The following is an 18,293-nucleotide window of genomic DNA, read 5'->3' as shown; positions in this document are numbered from 1 at the left end:
TAAATCAAACCACCTTAAACTTATACGGTGATGTATATCAATTATTTCTCAATAAATCTGGAAAAAAGTTTGTTTAACAAATCAAGTAAGTCACATGAATATATATGTATGAGGCTTTCAATCTGTGGCTGTTCCTTTGTTCTTTTCACTCTCTTTATGGTAAAAAAAAAAACTACCCAAAAACACCTGCTATGGGTCCATCAAAGCCCTTTAAGTAGGACATCAGTGATTATTCCTATTCACTCAATTTGAAAGAGACAACAACCACTGAAGAAAATAAGTACTGCAAACTTAGTGAAGACTAACAGTATTGGCACAGTCATAAGATCAGCAAACAAAAAGATGAAGCCCTCCCAGAAATCTCCTGGCTCTATTCAATCCATATCTTCCATTCTACTCCACTCAAGTTTTAGGCCTGGAAACAAAGGATCACATACAATGTCAATTCCATCTCAAGGACAAGCTGGGCTGTGGTGAACTAAGAAACTTACGAAAGAGATATCTGTATTCCTTATATTACTTAATCTTTGTAACAAACTGCCTTCAAAGCTCTTCCTGTCAATGTTCACTGGACAGATCTTTTCTATCAAGGCCTCAATGGAAACACATCTTTAGTGACGCCTTCTTTGACTACCCAGTCTCAATCACATCACCCTGTTTTATTTCTTCATACTTTTTATTTCTGATATTTCTTGTCTTTTCCATTAGAATACATATGAAAGCAGAGACTTCTACCCTGTATTCTTAGGCACTCCATCAATGTTTGTGATAACAAAAATATATTTCATTGATTTAAACTGCTTAAACTGTTTACAGGGGCTTCCCTCTGGGCGCCTGATGACCTCAGCTAGCGATCAGAAGTTGTTTTGTGAAGTTTGCTCTGCGTTCAGTTATTCTTTTGATGAATTTGTAGGAGAGAAAGTGGTCTCCCCGTCCTACTCCTCTGCCATCTTGGCTCCTCTCCAGGGGCTTCCCTCATAGCTCAGTTGGTAAAGAATCTGCCTGCAATGCAGGAGACCCTGGTTCGATTCCTGGATTGGGAAGATCCACTGGAGAAGGGATAGGCTAACCACTTTAGTATTCTTGGGCTTCCCTTGTGGGTAGCTGGTAAAGAATCTGCCCACAATGCAGGAGACCTGGGTTCGATCCCTGGGTTGGGAAGATTCCCCTGCAGAAAGGAAAGGCTATCCACTCCAGTATTCTGGCCTGGAGAATTTCATGGATTGTATAGTCCATGGGGTCACTAAGAGTCAGACACGACTAAGCGACCTTCACTTTCACTTTCAAACTGCTTACAAGAACACCAGAATTTGTTGTCAAGATCAAATAAAATAATGGTGCAATACACTTTACAAATGTAAGGCAGTAGAAAGTTCTAAAGTGATATTATTAAGAACCATTTGTTAGTTAATAATCTGACTTTCAAATTGAGTCATAAGTACTTCAGTGATATTTTACCATCATCCCATGTTTCACTATCCTCAGGATTGCTCTCACTATCTGCTTCATAACCTTCTTCTTCAACCAGAAGTTTAAAACTGCAACACTGAGAATCCTCAGCTTCTTCTGAAAAATCACCAGGCTGGGATGACAATTCTTCTTCAGACTGATGACTCTATAAGACCAGTATAATTAAATTAAGGCAAAAGTTGCAATGTTTGTTCATTTTTCTTAAATAAGATATTTATCACTCAAAAGTTATTTTGAAGACAGCTTCAGTATTTTAAGAAAAAAATCTTAGGAACTGATATTAACCATTATACATTATGAAATTCACACAGCATAATTCTCCAAAATTTCTCAAGTTGATTAACACCTCAAAAAATAGGTGTCCTAACAAATTAAATAATAGGTCATTTCAGTTTTACTGAAAAGTAAGTCTAAGAAATTTCATTCTCGTTATATAATAGATGACTAAAAACCACAATGAGGTGGAATTATATTTCCTACAACTTACTGCAAATAAATGCATATTATATTTACATATTTGCTCAAGAAAAGATTTTTCCAAAGGTTCTTATAAAGTGTTTCATAAATTAGATAACTAAACACATGAAAAATTTTCAAAGAAACTAATTTTAAGATTCCAGAATGCAATTGTCTACATACAAGCATCTCTGAAATCAAAGAGTTCCAGCATTAACTCCTTCTACAGTATCATGTGGCATGAAATTTTCTTTTTCTTATAAAAATGCTAATAATATTTTCACTTAAAAAAAACACACTTAAAGAAGCTCAGAGTACTTTATCATTGCAACATTTAAAAAAGAAGAATAATCTTTTTTTTTAAAATAGGTAGGTAGGTATTTTAACCTACATATATGAATTCTGACATTTTAGGTAGGTATTTTAACATTTTACAGTTAACCAACTGATTCAGTAATATGATTAAGACATTAGTAGTTATTTTAGTAGGTTTTTATGTTATGACAAACAGTGATATAAACTATTATGGCAGATTATAAAATGCCAATGTCTAGACCAAGGAATTGAAAAAGAAGTTATACAAAGATAAAAGGTAAACAAAAGTAAAAGAAACATGAAAGGAGAGGTAAATTAACTATGTATGTATATATCAGTTTCATGGAAAAAATTAAAATTGTTCTTTTAGAAAATGAAGTTAACATGAACAACTAAAAAACCATGACTTCTTTCTATGCAAGGACCAGTCATTTTTATGTTGAGTGATTTAAAATTAAAGTGAGATGAGATGTAAATCCATGGCTGATTCATGTCAATGTGTGACAAAAACCACTACAATATTGTAAAGTAATTAGCCTCCAACTAATAAAAATAAATGAAAAAAAAAATAAAGTGAGAAGAGAGTTCTGCATATATTAGCCATGTCACTATAGAATCAAACAAGACAAAGAAGACAGCTGAGTCATCACTATCCCTGCATTATTACTTAATAAACTATCAGTTATATATGAGACATCAAATAATACTTTCCATCTTACTAGAAGCAATTCTTGGTAAACTTCCAGATTAGATGAAAAAAAGCATGTCACACTGCTCTCCTGTGTTTTATGAGATGTAAATACAATCCATCCCAGAGGATGCAGACGGAACCCATTGAACTCACCTGACCAAATCCTGGCCCATATGTTCTAACCACATCTCAGTGTTGCACTCTGGACCCACACACTTCTGCCTCTGCCAGTCACACCCAAACAACAACAACACAACTGTATGTTATTCATACCTTCTCAGTCACAGCATCATCATGCTCAAAATCTGCTGAATGATTCCCCAGTGCAACTCGAAGCAGGGCATCAAATAAAGGCTTTGCTAATTCTGTTTCCATCACCTTTGACTTGGAAAGATGATCCCTCATTTCAAGCAATATAGTTTCCACAGACAAGTTCTAAGGTAAAAGCAAAGAAACTAAGAATATCAACATGCTTTAAGAAAAAAAAAAAATAAACAGTGAGAAAACAAATGATAAATTAACATTTACTTAAGTAAAAGCCAGCCCATTTATTTGTAGTTGAGATGAAATTAAAATGACTATAAATATCCAGTGCTTATACAAATATCCTCCTGTTACAATTAAGATTAATATTTTAATTTATCCAATGCTTTACTCATCTTATTTGCTTTTGAATTTCAATGTATCATAAATTAATTGTATCAGGGAAAAAATGATTAGTTGAAACTTCAAGGTTTTCATTAACCATTTCTAGATTTTACTAATTCATTTTCTTAGTGATTCCTTAAGACTAAGAAGTGCTTGTATTTTAATTCTTTTCTCTTCCTCCCTTCTTTACTACTCCTTCCTATCTGTCCTGGAAGGGAACTCTCACTGCTTGTCCTTCTATTAGGGGATGAAGCCATAAGGATGGATAGGAAATCGACTTCTCCCTTAACTCTGTCCAGTGGGAGACACAGATACACACAGACAAGATATGAGGGAGTAGGAAATGGCAACCCACTCCAGTATCCTTGCCTAGAAAATCCCACAGACAGAGGAGCCTGGTGGGCTACAGTTCATGGGGTCACAAAGAGTTGGACGTGACTGAAGTGACTTAGCATGCAAGAAGAAAAGAAGGGATCTGCCATATTTGAAGTTTCCTGAGAAGCAGGGCCTGAAACTAAGCATTCCTTTTTGGCTGAGATTTGCTCTCAGGGGAAATTTTGTAAAGGGATGAGGAAGGCAGAATATAGAATATGCTGGGGAAAGAATCCAGGCAAGGATGTGGTTTCAGAATAAATGTGTCACCCCCAGCCCAATTCCATGGGAAGCTCTGGAGCCTGAACTGCACCACAGAGACTGCCCCCACTCCCAGAGCCATCCCCGTCAGTCACTGGCTCTCAGCACCCCACACCTAGGGAGACGGGTGCAGATGTGAGTCCTTAGCAGCCAACATCTGCAGCAGACGGTGCATGGGTGGATCAGCTTTGCTGGGGATCTGGGCAGGGCACCGGACAGAACCACACTAAGACTGCTGAGTGTGGACTTTGAAATACAACAGCTGGAGAAGGAAATGGCAACCCACTCCAGTATCCTTGCCTGGAAAATCTCATGGACAGAGGAGCCTGGTGGGCTGCAGTCCATGGGGTCGCAAAGAGTCTGGGCACGACTGAGCAACTAACACTTACTTACCTACCCATTATTACTCATCTGACATCTGACATTTAATGTGTATTTAATGCCTTTCAGGGTTGGTAAATTTTGTCACGTGGGTTCTGTATTCCAAACTAAACCCTAAGCTTCTTGAGGGCAAGAACGGGGTGGTGTACTCCTCTGTGCCCACCACAGTACCTGGTACTGTGCTAAGCATACAGGAGCACCTCAAAACTCAGAATCTTTGGAAAAACAAAATGACAATAGCATTACATGAGAACTTAAAAAAACTTCACATCACACGATGGTTAGATCAAAGGTAAGTTCTTACCTGACTGGGTAACTCCAACTCCATCTTTTGCTGACTAGCTCTGGTGCCATGAAGACAAATGGCCAGAAGGGCTTCCAAAAGTCGTATGCCCTGAAGTGAGGTTTCGCTTTCTCGACTCATAAAGATTTTTGTTTCCGCAGGAACAGCTTCCGCAGCTGGAATTTGTTCCACATTTATGGAAGAAAGATGTTCTGACTCTAATTTACCTAAACGGTCCGCACTCTTTTTCAGACCACTCAGTTCTGCTGCTGTAGGGTTACTTTTCACAGTCAAAGCTAATGAATCTTCCTTCACAGTGATCTCAGGTTGAGAAGTTCTGTTTAAATCTTGATTTTCATTCATGTTTCTATCTCCTTCCTTTCTCCCTTGCTCCTCTTCAGGATTTCTGAACAGTTCCTGTATTACCATAAATATTAATTTACGGCACACTTGGAAACCACCGAGCCTATAAAACTGCTTCTGGAAAATGGGACTCAACATGTAGATCCAACGACACATGGACCAGATGTCAGCTGCTTGGTGCATGTGTTTGGGAGAGGGTAGGATGAGGCTCTCGAGAGAGAAACACGGCAGCATGTGTTGCAAAGGCTCGCTCGCTGTACTGTCATAGCCGGAAGTATCTTCTGAATCATTGGCCGATTCTCTCTCAGATTCTGCCTCTTTACTTACACACAAGAATGCCACACAGAGGAAGAGGTTAATTGTGCTGATATGAACATCCTGCACGACAGACTTCCGTTTCTTTGGATAAGCATCTTTCAGCCAGGCATAAAATTTACTAAGACTCTGAGAATCTGAATAAGCTTGCTGGTTATACAAAGTACCAACATTTAAAGATGACAACTCCTTCTGTTCAAGGTCTATCCCGTCAATACCTGGAATTGAAGAATCTTTCTGTTGTTCCCCTAGGCTGATTATCAGAGTTTCAAAAGCTTTTAGTGAGTGATTTCGGATACCATCTAAGTAATTTAATTCAATTATTTGGTTTACTCCATTACAACTTAAAAACAAATCTCTTATTACCCTGTGAGAGAAAAAAAAGTACAAAAGATTTACATACAGGCACATCATTCATACACTATTTAAACACGTCATTACTGCGTATACTGAACACTACCTATTTTCAACTTTGTCAATTATCTGGCTGAAGTCCTTAGTTAGATACGACCAGGATTTCAAGTTGCTTTCTAACTGCTTTTACATCCTTCTCCAAACACTGCATATATAATTCCAGTAGCATTTGAAAAGAACAGATTACACGCCTCTCAAGTGAAACGAAGAAATTCAGGGAAGAGTATTTTTCCCCAAATGGCAAATTTCTCTATATAAATTCTCAATGCCACAATCACCTCCATATTTGAGATGGACACTCTGAAAGCAGGGAGGCCTTTGCGTGTTCCATTCATTTGGCTACTTGGTGGTTCACTCAGGACTTTTGTTTACTTTAGATCTGTATGTCATCAAGGGAAAGAACTAAACTACAGATCTGAAGCTTCTCAGCTCTGTCTCAAGTAAAACTCACAAGTCTGGATCACTGGAATCTGAGTAATAATTTTAGTATAAATCAGCTCAGGAAAGATCCAGGCTGTCCACAAATACGCCACAGAGTTATCAAACTTTCAGATCAAAGACAGTTCTATTTAAACAATGTCAGAATATCAGGATTTTTTTTTAATGGTCGTGAAAACAATGATCACAGATATGTTATACTTTACTGTAAGTTTTTAAAATGATATATGCATTAATTTCAAAGGCCAACTACCTATCAGAAGCAAGCTTCATCTACAAAATTATTTTTTAAGTATGAGAGTTGACAATCACAAAATCTGCAAAACTCACTGGTAGATTCTAAGTATCTTAATTTTCTTCATTTTGCTTACCTGTATTTTCCAGTTTTTCTACATATAGGTAATGAATGTAAATATGGCATTAAAAAAATAATAATTCCATTAATTTCACTGTTTTGATAAATAATTATCATGCATGTGCACACTTTATGTACTATATATATATTTTACATAGCTGTAAATAAATGGGTTATATTTTTTATTTTGTGTATGTTACTGATAAAAATACTATAAGCATTTTCTCATGTCCCAACAGATCCTAGCTAACATTATTTTTGGCTAATAATATTATATCAAGTAAATACAATGTAATTAATTTAACTTTGCCTCTGCTGTTGGGTATCTGCATTTTATCCATTTTTTCTCAGATATATATTTAAAACTTTACTTTTTTTCAGAGAAGTTAAAATCAATGGCTCTGTCCTCTTCTCTATAAACACCCCAGTAAAACAAACAAATAAATAAATGTTAAAAAAAATCTGACATGGGATGGGAACTTTTTTTGTTGTTAAACTAAAATTAAATCCTAGGAAAGAATAAATAATAAAGATATTTAAACATCTTTGAATATGATATTTTCAACAATGAGAAAAAATATCTACACACATATATAACAAACCTTGATTTAAGCAGGGTAGGCAGAGTTTTTAAATAAATCTGAAGTACTTCCTGGGGCAAACACTGGTTATGATGGCTACATACATGAGTCTGAGCCGAAGTAATGCTAAGCTGTTGACAATGATGTGCTAATTCAACTCCTCTTTGCAGCACAGGATTAAATATGCAGTTATACAGTTTCCACTGAACAACAACATTGCCTTTCTGGATCAAACTGCAAATGTGATTTGCAATCTGTACACTCTGTAATCTGTCCTCTTCGAAAACAAAATTCTGATAAGCCTCTAAGGCATCCCATTTCCACAGCAAGTCTTCTGATCCACTGCTGGGCAGGATCCCTTGAAATCTGTAGGATGGACTAGATAAACCTGAGGAAGGTTCAGCATCGCATGAGTTTCCCTGCAGGGTCTCCTCTAATTTGGCTAGCTGTTCTGAGTCAACGGTACAGATGTTGCAAGCTGCTTTTTTAGTTTTCTGTGGTATCTCAGCTCCTCCTAACTGATCCAAAATCAGTTTGTTAAGAATATTCAGTATATGCTGCTGACAGCTTTTCAGTGCTGGCAATTTAAAAGCATGGAGGAGAGGAACAATCACAGATTTGGGATCCATACAACAGCATATGCCAATGTTCTGAACCCCTGAGAGGATCTGGACACATGTGCTGCTCAAGGAAGCCTGCTGCAGTAAGCGTAAACACTGGTGAGCACACACAGCGATGCAACAGCACCGCTCAGGGTAATACACGTCTCCATCTGCTGTCTCTTCAAATGGGTTTTTGGAAACCTGGTTTTTAAAAGCCGAGACCAACAGACCTGAGAGGTCTCTATGGTGATGCATGAAGTGGGAATATTCGCAACGTCTGTGCCTTTTTCTTGTACACATTGAATGATGCAGCTGCTCTGACTTCACTTTTTTGACAGTGCTCATTATTTTCATGACATTATTGATGAGGGCTTTCAAATGTCCTGAGGCCTCAGGAGGAACCCCATCTCTTACAACCAGCCATTCCATTTGAAGAACTGCTGTTTCAAATAAATGAAATCCGTGATGCTGAATGAATTCTTGGACCAGATCCATGGCTTGACTGAAGAAGAACGGATTTGAGGCTGCACTTTGAAGACAACAGATCAGAATCTGCAGAACTCCCTCCAGCAGCTCAGGTAAAAGAAGTACTCTATGACGATACTTGGAAAACACAAAATCTTCCTGAACCTCTTGTAGTGTTCTCTTCTGTCCTGGGGCAAAAGGGTCAGGCTGCTTTTCTAGGCAAGTTCTAATTTTTAAAGCTGCTCTAAGCAATTCTGTTAAATTTTTTCTGAGACTTTCTGGCATCACCTCTGCTGTACTAATATCTATTGACATCAGATGCAGTACTGTTCGGAAAAGCATCCGTTGAATCAAAGCCACTGGCTCTTCAGTCCAACCTGCAGAAACCATCTGACACTCCAAATTGTCACTGAGATTACAGCAGTCTCCAAAACCCGCTAGGAATTCAGTCAGCGTGGGCACTACGCTGGCTGTGAGAGCAGAACTATGATTCAAGGTAATGTCAAACTTACAAACTTTCTCTAATAAAGATAACAAAACATGACATAAGTCAAATGGAGAATTGTTCATGTGACTGATGGTAGACAAAGCAGCTGGCTCACTTAAAATGTCAGTGTTTGACTCCTGTCTTGGAATCATTTCTCTGGAATTTTCCAAAGCCATGGTGTCAGGAGTCTGTTCTTTGGTTGATAAGTGGTTAAGCTTAACTGTAAGGTGGTCTTCTTTAGGACACTGTTTTACAAAATGCTGCAGCACATGGGACCTTCTGTATTTACTCATTACTATACTTTTGTCATCTGAATTGGCTTCTGAATCTGAGGTGGAGAGCTGCGTCTTTCTTGCATCTCTTACAGAATAACGATGGGTAGTTTTACGTTGTCGCCTGCTTTTTAGAAAAACATTTACTTTTGCAGAAACCTGACCAGCCGGGGCACTGCCTTCTAAATATAATTTTTCCTGAGTAGATCTTTGAGAACTTGAGTTCTTTTCTTTGGTCAGGATTATACCAGCTGAGAATGGTAGATTAAAGTCTGACAAAACGAAGAAAGAAAATTTAGAATACCTTAATATGTTTTAAAACTCAATTTGCACACGTGATTATCCTCTTACTTCTCTACTTCAGGAGTTTGTCCTCAGTATATTTTTATTATGTGGCTGACTTCCTTTAGCTTTTTGGTATGTCTCTACTCCCCTTCCTCCCCATATCACTTCATTCCCTTATCCTGCTCATATTAAATACCAAGTGGCCCTGAATCAAAGAATACAAATTGAATTTGAAAACAAGGAGAACAGAGTTAGGAGAGCAATGCTGGTATTTAGCATTACTATTCTTACCACTTTACTCCTCTAATAATAATCTCCTCTAATAACACCATTAATTAAGACACAGAGGTATACTATATCTTCAAAACAGTATTTAGGTTATAGCTCTGATATAACTTAGGAGCTTTAAGATCTCCCCAAATTTTTTCAAAATCATACAATAGATACAAATGTTCTCCAAGACTGGGGTTAAAAGAGTTGTTCATTCACAATATTTACTGCATGTGCTACGCAAGGAACCTGGCACAGGTGTAGATATTGCTGTTTCACCCTCAGTGCCTAGAACCTAGGGCTGCTGTGTGGTCATCACTCAAGACCTATATTTTAGAGAAAAGAATAAATTTTCCATACTAATTAAAAAGATAATGACACTGGGCTTTTTCCTTTGCAATAATACAAAAGGTACAGTTATAATTTAGAATGAATAAATAAAAATCTAAATAAAAGACTTGTGCTTTAAGGGAGAGGGGATTAAAAGGAGTCTGACAAATTCCACATATGCAAAAGATGCAGGCAATGAAGACAACTTCACCAAAAGAACACAAATTAGAGTTCTTAAGTGATTAACAATTTGTGAGTTCTATAAATTCAGAAGAAAATAAGAGCAGAGTCAGTAAATCAACAAAATAAGCAGGATAATATTATTAGATAAATCCCTTAAGAGAGAGCTCCATATCAGAAATACATTAAAAATGCATATATGGCATTAAAATAGAGGTCAAGAGATTTTTTTTTCAACTTGAGAGATCCTTAAACATCTCACAATCTGCATATTCCAGAAAGAGATTTCTTTTTTTTTAAACCTGAGAGATCCTTAAACATCTCACAATCTGCATATTTCAAAGGGGAAAACTGCTAATCCCTCTACTGAAACATTTAAACTAAGTTTCATGTACTTAATAGGATATATTTATATATATTTTTTTCTGAACCATAAATTAAAAATATGTTGACCTTAAGTGTAATAATCCTGTCCAGTCCTAACACAAAACATTACTTCAAATTTATCCTTTAAAAGCAACATTAGAAAAACTAAAATGCAAAAGTCATTGATAGAGTACTGACAATGGAAAGCAGTCTTTAAAATAAGCAGAGAATCTTTAATTTCTTCAAACTTTCCATTCTCCATTTTTAAATGTTAGGCTGCACGTACAGATTTACTCCTTTTGCTAAGTGTTCTGCTTCTTCATCTATTTTCTAATCATCATTACGTTCAAGGAATTCCCTATCGTTTTCATATTATCAGAAGAAATAAAAATGCATTTGCCTAAAGAATTTTTCATATTAAATATCACACTAATATATACTGCTTTGATTTTGAGCTGTTATCAACCATCACAGCAGAAGTAACCTTTCAAAGCAAGTTTTTCCCCAGTAGAATTTTGATAACACAAGTGATATGACAAAGAAAATAAACATACCTGTTGCCTTTTCTTCTTGAACAGGTATCTTCCATACCAATGGAAGGAGTGACAGAAGAAGGGTAAGGAGTTCTTCTCTGCATGTCAATGCCTGTATTAGAAATAAAAGAATCCTTCACCCTCTGAGATCATGAAACACAGTAATTCCTAATACCTTATCTTTAAGTTGGAAAAAAATCCCGTTTCTTGAGGAGGAAGAATCAAATTAACCTATCTTAAATCCAATTAAAGCTGTGACACTTTGCAATTTATAAACCTTCCCAAGGACAGAAGAATGTAAGAGTATTTGATGGTATTTAGCACATTCTTGTTGCTTTTTCCAAAAGTAGCTATTATTACCACCATGCACACTGTAAGAATTCCTCACCTACAAAAAGATAAATTTGCTAGGTGCAAATGAAAAGTTAAGCCCTATTAATTAGCAAACCAGTAACAAAAATTACTAGAAAAACATAAAGGCTTCATGCAGTTAAATTTAAAACTCAGAAAACACAATTTTCAAAAGGAGAAATGGACATTATTAATACAATAGTATATGTAAAGAGAAACAGACTTATTAGTGAAGGTCATCCGATAAATATTTATTGACTGCACACTAGGTCCATAGCATTTGCTGTCTTACCCTTTCTGGAGGATATGGTCCAAGCCCTGGAGAAGGTCCCCTCATTTGGTCCATAGAACACATACACACAAAACAGTTAAAGAACAGAAGGCACGCAGCATGTGTACATACCCAGGTGTGGCACAGGCATTCAGTTTAGGAGTTCAAAAAAGGAGTAATCATTATCAGAGGTGTGGAAGTGCTAGACCTGGGAAACTTGGGACACGGGTGGTCGAGGAATTAACGACAAATCAACTGTAAATTCCTCATGTCAGTCTCTGGGGAGGGGGTCAGAGTGGGTCAGGGTGACATAATCAGATTTGCCACTATATAGACAACAGAACCAGAGAAGGCAATGGCAACCCACTCCAGTACTCTCGCCTGGAAAATCCCATGGACGGAGGTGCCTGGTAGGCTGTAGTCCATGGGGTTGCTAAGAATCGGACACGACTGAGCGACTTCTCTTTCACTTTTCCTTTCATGCACTGGAGAAGGAAACGGCAACGCACTCCAGTGTTCTTGCCTGGAGAATCCCAGGGACAGGGGAGCCTGGTGGGCTGCCGTCTATGGGGTCGCACAGAGTTGGACACGACTGAAGCGACTTAGCAGCAGCAGCAGCAGACAACAGAACTAGCAGGAGGGGAAGGGACTATCAGTGTTAGAGGCAGGGAAATATCAATACAGATGAGAGATAATAATTACTTGAAGCCTCAGACAGTAAAACTGAAAAGGAGGAGACATATTTGAGAAACCGTAAGGGAGAAATGAAATGACTTGTGGCTGATTATCTATGGGGCATATGGGAGGAAAAAAAAAAATCCAAAAGAACTTGAAAGTTTCTGATTTAGGCCACTAGGTAACAACTGACAATACAGTCATCAGGATAGGACATTTAGCAGTGCTGTTAGGTTGGGGTAAGATGATGGATTCACTTTTTAGATACACTGAGTTTGAGATGTCTGTTGGATCTCCAAATGGACTCAGCTTTTTAGTAAACAGCTGAATATACATGACTGGAACTTAAGAAAAAGATGTAAAGTAAATAATTGGGGTGTCATCCAAGCAGAGGTCAAGGACATGGGTGAAATTTCCTAGGAGAGTATGCAGGAGGAGAAGGGCAGACTTCCCAGAATGGAGTTCTGGAGAACAACGCTGAAAGAACCTCAGATGGTGGTGCTGAAGAGCAGCCTACAAAGGAGACGGAGATGTTAACTCTCTCCAAAATGAAGCAGAACAAGAAATATAAAGGGGAGAGAGCAGTTCAGAAAAGAAAGAAAAGTTAACCAGGTCAAGAGTTGTTGATCTTTAATTGTGTAAGATGATGGTAGGAAAGCACTTAGCAAGTACAGGGTCACTGGGTGACCTTAACGAACACAGTTGTGTTTTTGTTTGTTTTTTTTTTACGAACACAGTTTTGATGGAGTAATGGGGGTGCAAAACCGATTACAAATAGGCTGAAGAGTCAAGGGGAATGAGAAAATAGAGAAAGGATTCAGATTACTTTCTAGCATCTTGGTTATGGAAAGGCTTCAAAATTCTGCAAAAGCAAAATCTAAATCCCTTCTCATGCCTGGAATACCCTTCATGACATGATTCCTACTGACTTGTCCAGTTTTAACTCCTATCACCACAGCCGACCCCTACTTACATGTACTATTAAGGTTTCTTGAACGTCAATGGTCCCTCAAACGTCTTCCTCACATGCACTGCTCTTTCAATTCTCTCACCATCCTTCCATCTGCCAAGTACCAGCTCATCCTTCAGGTCTTAGTTCCTCTGTGGGAAGACTTCTCTAATCGCCCCTAGGTCAATTAAGCTTTCATGCCCCTGATTTAATATAGCAACCAATTTGCTGAACGGTTAATGTCTGAATGCCCATTTTCCTATTTCATTCATTCAACAAATATTTATTGAGCCCCTACTATGTGCCAGACACTCTGGATGTAGTGGTGAACAGGAAGACAATACTCACATCCTTACAAAGCTAACACTCTAGCAGGTGAGAGAAAACAATGGAGACAGATAAGAAACTTTCAGACAGACCGCTGTGATATGGAGAAAATTAAATAGGATGGAAAGAGGAACATTTAAATAGGCTAGTCAGGACGGACCACTTGAGCAGATGCTTAATTGATGAGAAGGAAGAATCCATGCAAAGACATGGAGGAGAAGAGCTCACAGGAAAGATACAAAGGGTGGGAATGGATTTGACTTTTTCATAGAATGGCAGGCAGGACAGTGTGGCTGGGGCACAGAAGGGGAGGGCGCTGAGAGAAAAGGCTGCAAGGTCAGCCAGGTGGACAGTGCCAGATACAAGGTGGCCTTGGGGAGGGGGTCACATGAAGGAGTTTGGACTTATCTCTAAATATGATGGGAGACTTTTCCAAACATACTTTGCAGGCCTCTCTCAGAGCATGAATTCCAGGGCTCAGGCCCTAGACCTTAGTAATCACCTCCCTTTTTCCCACTCAATGCCTAGTACACAGCTGGATGTTCATAAACATTACCTGCCTGAATGATTTTGAATTCTGGATGCAAAGTAAAAATTGTATCAAAGGGCCCCATTTCTATGTGCTTTACTTCAGAATCAGCAGATGTCTAGATAACAACTGTATGCAGAGCTTGTACTCAGTACCTATCTCAACATTTTTAAAGATGCCAGCAAAAGATACATTATCTTGCAAAATATCATCTTGCAATTACCTTGCAAAAAAAAGTAAACCAATTTTGACAGGTACATTCCTGCCCAGTCCTAAGTTGAGTCTTTATCTTTAGTAGAGGAACTAATAACATTCTAACAGAGCTTGCCAAAACCTCAAGGGTGTGTGAAGAAGTGCTATAGACAGGCTGTCCTTGTAATTCAGCGCATTTTCTTTCACAGTACACTGGCAAATCACCACTGCTGTCTGAACTGGCATTCCTGCCCCTGTCTTGTGAGACACGTGGCCTGGAACTGCTCTATTTCCTTCCCACTTAGCTCAAGGCTCAATATGCCAAATTAGGCAATATACGACCCAAACAGAACCACTCCCTGGCTATTCCTAAACTATCCGATCTACGGAAATCACATTACTCCTCAACTAACACTTTACAATTTTATGTTTTCCCCTCTGCTTGGAAAATGACTGTGTCACACATTTTTAAATTCCCCACTGCAATAACAAACAGTGAGATCACTCTCATCCAGGTAGTAAGATTCATGCTCATGCTCCATATCTACCAGGTGCCAGGTACCGTCTCTTTCACAATTCTGTTGTTTTGATTGTATTTTATATTAATTGCCTATCCTAACCATCCCAAAGTAGTGATGGCAGGATGGAAGAGAAAGGGTAATTTTATTGGGAGGAAAGGCTGAGATCCCAAACCAGAGGCGATGTTTAGGAAGCTGCAGGCATATGGGCACCAGATCAGAGGGGTTCAAATATCTCAGGATGACATGTTAAAGAATTTGGACTGAAGTTATTTTAATTTATATTAATGGCATTACTCTTCATTTTGACATGCTAAATATAATGTTCCAGACATAACAGAAATATACGTGCTATTTAAGTCCTTCATTTCTTCTATCAGAATTTTATAATTATTTCTTAAATGTGTATCTATACACACACATGTGAACATTTTTTCATTACTACTGTAAACAGAATCTTTTTAAAATTTTCTAGCTGAATAGCTTTAGCTAAAGGAAACAATATGTTTGTCTTATATTCTATAATTTTGTTGAACTGTTTTCTGGATGATCTTTTGGATTTTTCTGTACACATCAGTTTGAAAATTAACTTTTATTTCTTCATCTTTCTCACATTTAGCTGTCACTATTTTCATATTCCACTTTATCATTGCATGTTTTTAAAACATGATATCGAACAGAATAGTAATAAAGTTAGTCTTATGCTGGTTCTATTGCAAAGCTTGTTAAAAATTATTTTGATTTTTTCATACAAACAGTTCATACAACTCAAAAACAATGAAAAACACCCAGCTGAAAAATGGAAGAAGACCTAAGCAGACCTAAAGAAGATATACAGATGGCCAGTAGGTACATGAAAAGATGTTCATCATTAATTATCAGAGAAATGCAAATCAAAACTACAATGAGATACTACTTCACACTGGTCAGAATGGCCAGATTTTAAAAGTCTACAATAAATGCTAGCGAGAATATAGAGAAAATGCTCCTGCACTGTTGTTGGGAGTGTAAACTGGTACAGCCACTATGGAAAACAGTATAGCGGTTCCTCCAAAAACTAAAAATAGAATTGCCATGTGATCCAGCAATCCCACCCTTGGGCATATATCCAGACAAAAGTATAATTCAAAAAGATGTCTGCTCCTATGTTCACATGAGCACTATTCACAACAGCCAAGACACGGAAACAGCCTAAACGTCTACTGACGGATGGAGAAAGCACATGTGGGACATACATGCAAAGGGATACTACTTTGCCAAAAAAGAAAGAAGGCCATTTGTAGCAACACGGATGGACCGAGAGATTATCATACTAAGTGAAGGAAGACAGACAAAGACAAATACCATATAATAATCACTTCCATGGAGAGTCTAAAATAGGACACAGATGAACCTATCTACAAAACAGAAACAGACTCACAGACATAGAGAACAAGCTTGTGGTTGCCAAGGGGGTTGGGGGGATGAGGAAGGGATAGATTGGGAGTTTGGGGTTAGCAGATTAAAACTTACTATACACAAAATGCATAAACAACACATTTCTAGTGTACAGCATAGGGACCTATATTCACTATCCTGTGATAAACCATAATGGGAAAGAATATGAAAAAGAATGTTCACTGAATCACTTTGCTGTACAGCAGAAATTAACACAACACTGTAAACCAACCATGTGAAACTTGCTCAGTCCTGTCCGACTCTTTGCTACTCCATGTTTAAAGTAGCAAAGACTTTTGCTGTTAGTAATGCCATACTAGTAGCCCACCAGGCTCCTCTGTCTATGGAATTCTCCAGGCAAGAATAGTGGTATGGGTTGCCATTCCCTTCTCCAGGGATCTTCCGGACCCAGGGATTGAACTCAGGTCTCCTGCATTGCAGGCAGGCTCTTTACCATCTGAGCCACCAGGAAAGTCCTACTATACCTTATATTTGTATAAGGTATATACCTTTATTTATAAAATAAATTTAAATTTTCTTTTTTTCCTATTCTTTTTATATGAAACTCTCTATTCTTAATCTGTTTTTAGAGTTTTTGTCAAGAATAGATGGATTCTATTAAATGTTTTTGATGGCTCAGGATAATTACATGTACTGTTTTCCCTACTGATGTCAAATACTATGCTTTGAAAAAAAATACTTTTCTTGATTTATACCACAAATTGCAAACTTCTTTTGTAAAGGGCCAGAATGTAAACATTTTAGGCTTTGTGAATCATACATGGCTTGTGTCCCATATTTTTGTTTCTTTTAACAGTGCTTTAAAAATGCCAGAACTCTTCTTAGCTTGTGCGCTGCCCACAAACAGATCAATGGCAACAGTTGGCCTATAGGCTACAGTCTGCCCAACCAGCTCCCAATTCCCTCTCCTCCTTTCCTCCCATCAAAAACGGGTTATTAAGTGGCTATAATACTAACAGTATTATGTCACAACCCCAGAAAGACTTAAGGTGGTAGCTAGTAGGCCCTGTTAGCTAGACAAAAGTAGAGTATTACTAAAAATTTTGAGGGTGTTTTTTCACACAAGCCGTACATGCCCAAAGTAGAGATCTGTCTAAAAAACAGAAAAAGTTGTGTTAGAATACCTGCCTAGCTGGATTTCACTGGATGAGTGACTGCGAGTGCCCCCTCTCAGTCTCCCTTGTTGAATACAAGTATGTAGTGTGGTTAACCTGTTCCTATCTCATCACTGTGTACAGGGTGTGTGTGGGGTAGATAATTGTCTTTTTAGTTCACGAGTCTCTCAGTCAAGAAAAGCTGCTACCAAAGTGCTGCACCAGGAAGCCTAGAGTGCACACAGAACCGATGCATATTGTGAGCTCGTGGACTTCCGATCAGATGCCACGATGGAACGTTACTTTGAGAGTCCTGGGAGGGAGTATAGGAGAGATGCTAATAATCATGACCAGAGGGAAAACACTATGGTAGATAAAACATGGCCACAAGTGATTTCCTCCCATCAAGTGCTGGAGTCTGTGTTCTCATCTTTTAAATCTGTGCTGGCCAAGTGATTTGCTTTGACCAACAGAATGTGGCAGATGTGAGATTATGTGACTTTCTTCAGCCTCCCCCTCAGTCTCTTGAAATGCTTCCACCCACAGAAAGAAGCTGAGACTAGCCTTCTGAAAGATGAGAGGCCACATGGATGAGAATGAGGCAGCCGGCCAACAGTCCCATGCAGCAGCCTTCAGTCTTCTGCCAACCAACTGCACATTCAGACGTAATCCCTGCTGACACCATAAGAAGCAGAGGTGGTGATCCCAGCTGAGCCTTCTGAACTGCCAATCTCACAGAATCATAAGCAAACAAATCATTTTTAATGTTGCTAAGTTTTTGAACTGTGGTTTGTTA

General features: G+C 38.2%; 1 protein-coding gene across 1 annotated transcript in view; it reads right to left on the bottom strand.

Moving 5' to 3' along the window:
- LYST (lysosomal trafficking regulator) overlaps positions 1 to 18,293 on the bottom strand; it is a 172,847-nt gene that overhangs the window by 116,521 nt on the left and 38,033 nt on the right. The window contains exons 4-8 of the mRNA XM_065922257.1: positions 11,155 to 11,245; positions 7,365 to 9,441; positions 4,899 to 5,922; positions 3,206 to 3,367; positions 1,459 to 1,615 (exon numbers count right to left, since the gene is read on the bottom strand). Coding sequence (XP_065778329.1) covers positions 1,459 to 1,615; positions 3,206 to 3,367; positions 4,899 to 5,922; positions 7,365 to 9,441; positions 11,155 to 11,245 — 3,511 coding nt within the window. The remainder of the gene's footprint in view (positions 1 to 1,458; positions 1,616 to 3,205; positions 3,368 to 4,898; positions 5,923 to 7,364; positions 9,442 to 11,154; positions 11,246 to 18,293) is intronic.

Source organism: Muntiacus reevesi, chromosome 2 (assembly GCF_963930625.1).
Source record: "Muntiacus reevesi chromosome 2, mMunRee1.1, whole genome shotgun sequence".
Taxonomy (NCBI): Eukaryota; Metazoa; Chordata; class Mammalia; order Artiodactyla; family Cervidae; genus Muntiacus; species Muntiacus reevesi.
This window is presented reverse-complemented; position numbering and strand designations above follow the sequence as displayed.